Source organism: Gavialis gangeticus, unplaced genomic scaffold, assembly GCF_001723915.1.
Source record: "Gavialis gangeticus isolate Ggan-Ray unplaced genomic scaffold, GavGan_comp1, whole genome shotgun sequence".
NCBI lineage: Eukaryota > Metazoa > Chordata > Crocodylia > Gavialidae > Gavialis > Gavialis gangeticus.
Window position 1 is genome coordinate 59,438,849 of NW_017729004.1, and position 1,718 is coordinate 59,440,566.

At 45.1% G+C, this 1,718-nt stretch overlaps 1 protein-coding gene across 1 annotated transcript in view; it reads right to left on the bottom strand.

Annotated features, from left to right (window-relative positions):
• The window catches only part of SEM1 (SEM1, 26S proteasome complex subunit), an 8,668-nt gene extending 8,439 nt beyond the window's left edge, over positions 1–229 (bottom strand). The window contains exon 1 of the mRNA XM_019508459.1: positions 13–229. Within this exon, the coding sequence (XP_019364004.1) occupies positions 13–88 (76 nt within the window). The 5' untranslated portion in view covers positions 89–229. The remainder of the gene's footprint in view (positions 1–12) is intronic.
• Between the last annotated feature and the right edge of the window lie 1,489 nt (positions 230–1,718).

Genomic DNA, 1,718 nt, shown 5'->3' on the forward strand with positions numbered 1-1,718 from the left:
CCCCGCCGCCACCTTCCGCCGGGAACTCTTCGAACTCGTCGTCCTCCTCCAGGAGCCCCAGGTCCACGGGCTGCTTCTTCTCCGACATGCTCGGCCTGCTACTACCGCCGCTCTAGCCCGACCCTCTCCGCTGCCCCGCGGGGGATGCTGGGATACTACCGGAACCGCCAGCGGCCGAGACCGCGCATGCGCCGGGGCCGAACCGGATTCCCCTGACTCACGGCGGCCGGCGCCCCGCCTCCCTGTGTTCCGGCCCCGCCCCCACCACTAGCTGCGGCCGGGCCGTGGCCCTGGGGAGGGGAGGGGTGCGCGTGTGAACTTGGCGCGGCCCTGTCCGTGTGCCTGGTTCTGTCCGTGCCTATAGCGTGCCTCAGGAGTTGGCGCGGGGTAGGGGAGAACCTGTGCAGGGGAAGGGGGGTGATGCGTTCCCTGTTGCAAAGCGCAATTTTTCCAACTGTTTAGTTGCTCTGATAAAAGAAATCCCATCTACCAAAGAACCTCGTCTGCCTGTGTCCTGCTGCAGCCACTTGAAATAAAGTTCGGCACGCGGCACCCGCCGCCCCAGCCTCGTCGTATTAGACAGGCCGACAGCAGTGACACCAGCTCTCCTTCCCCTGTTATGAGCACAGATATTACACATGAATATTCATGTTAAAGTATATTAATAGATTTTAGAGAGAATTTTATAGATTGGTTATATAGTAATACATTAGCTAGATTCATGGTATATATATCAATGAATGGTATATACATAAATATTTATGGGGGGTGTATATGTGTGTGTATATATATATATATACACACACACACATATAATGAATATTAATTTACTTGATTATGCTAATATTAAGTTTTATCTTCATACAATCAACTGTTAATATAATTGATTATATTAATAGATCAATAATACAGAGGTTTTATATATACATTATTTATATTCATAGCTTAGGTAACACACTCTTAACTATATCTACTGTTAACATTAATGTCATTATTACATAATATATTAATATAATGCATACGATATCATAAATATGCTCAGAACAGGGGCAAGAAGTTCCTATTTTCCCAACACGGTGTAGAGGAGCTGCCATGAGCAACTGATGCCTCTTGAGTCTGGGGGGCACCTGCAGAAGCCAGCATTGGCAGCAGGGGCAGAGCTGGCAGTGGTGGTGGGGACAATCCTGTCAGGGGAGTCGCGTGCCCCCCTGTGCCCTCCTTACACATCACCTATGGGAGCTGCTTTCTTCCTTTGGAACCTTTGCCCCATAGCTTTTATATATCCTGGAGAAATTGGTCTGGGATGGAAGTTGTGTACGGCCTCCTGGAGAACTTCTGCACTGAGGTTTAAATCTTAGTCTTATTGAAAATGATAGAACATTTCCTCTTGATTCCAGTGGGATCAGGATCTGACCATGATTGTCTAAGTAAAATCCTTAGCTTAAATAGAACAGGTGGAATGTTTTAAACAAAGGAATAAAATGCTCCTGATTAACTACTCAAAATTATACTCTTATTCTTTCCAGAACTGCACAGTAGTTATTTACTCAATGTGATTTGTATTAATTTTATATATAATGGGCTTATTATATTATATTATATTATATTATATTATATTATATTATATTATATTTCAAAACCTAGCTCTTGTGAGTGACTTAACTTCTTTTGTGTGTCACATCTGAGGCAAAAGAACTGCTCAAAGGAACAATCCCTGT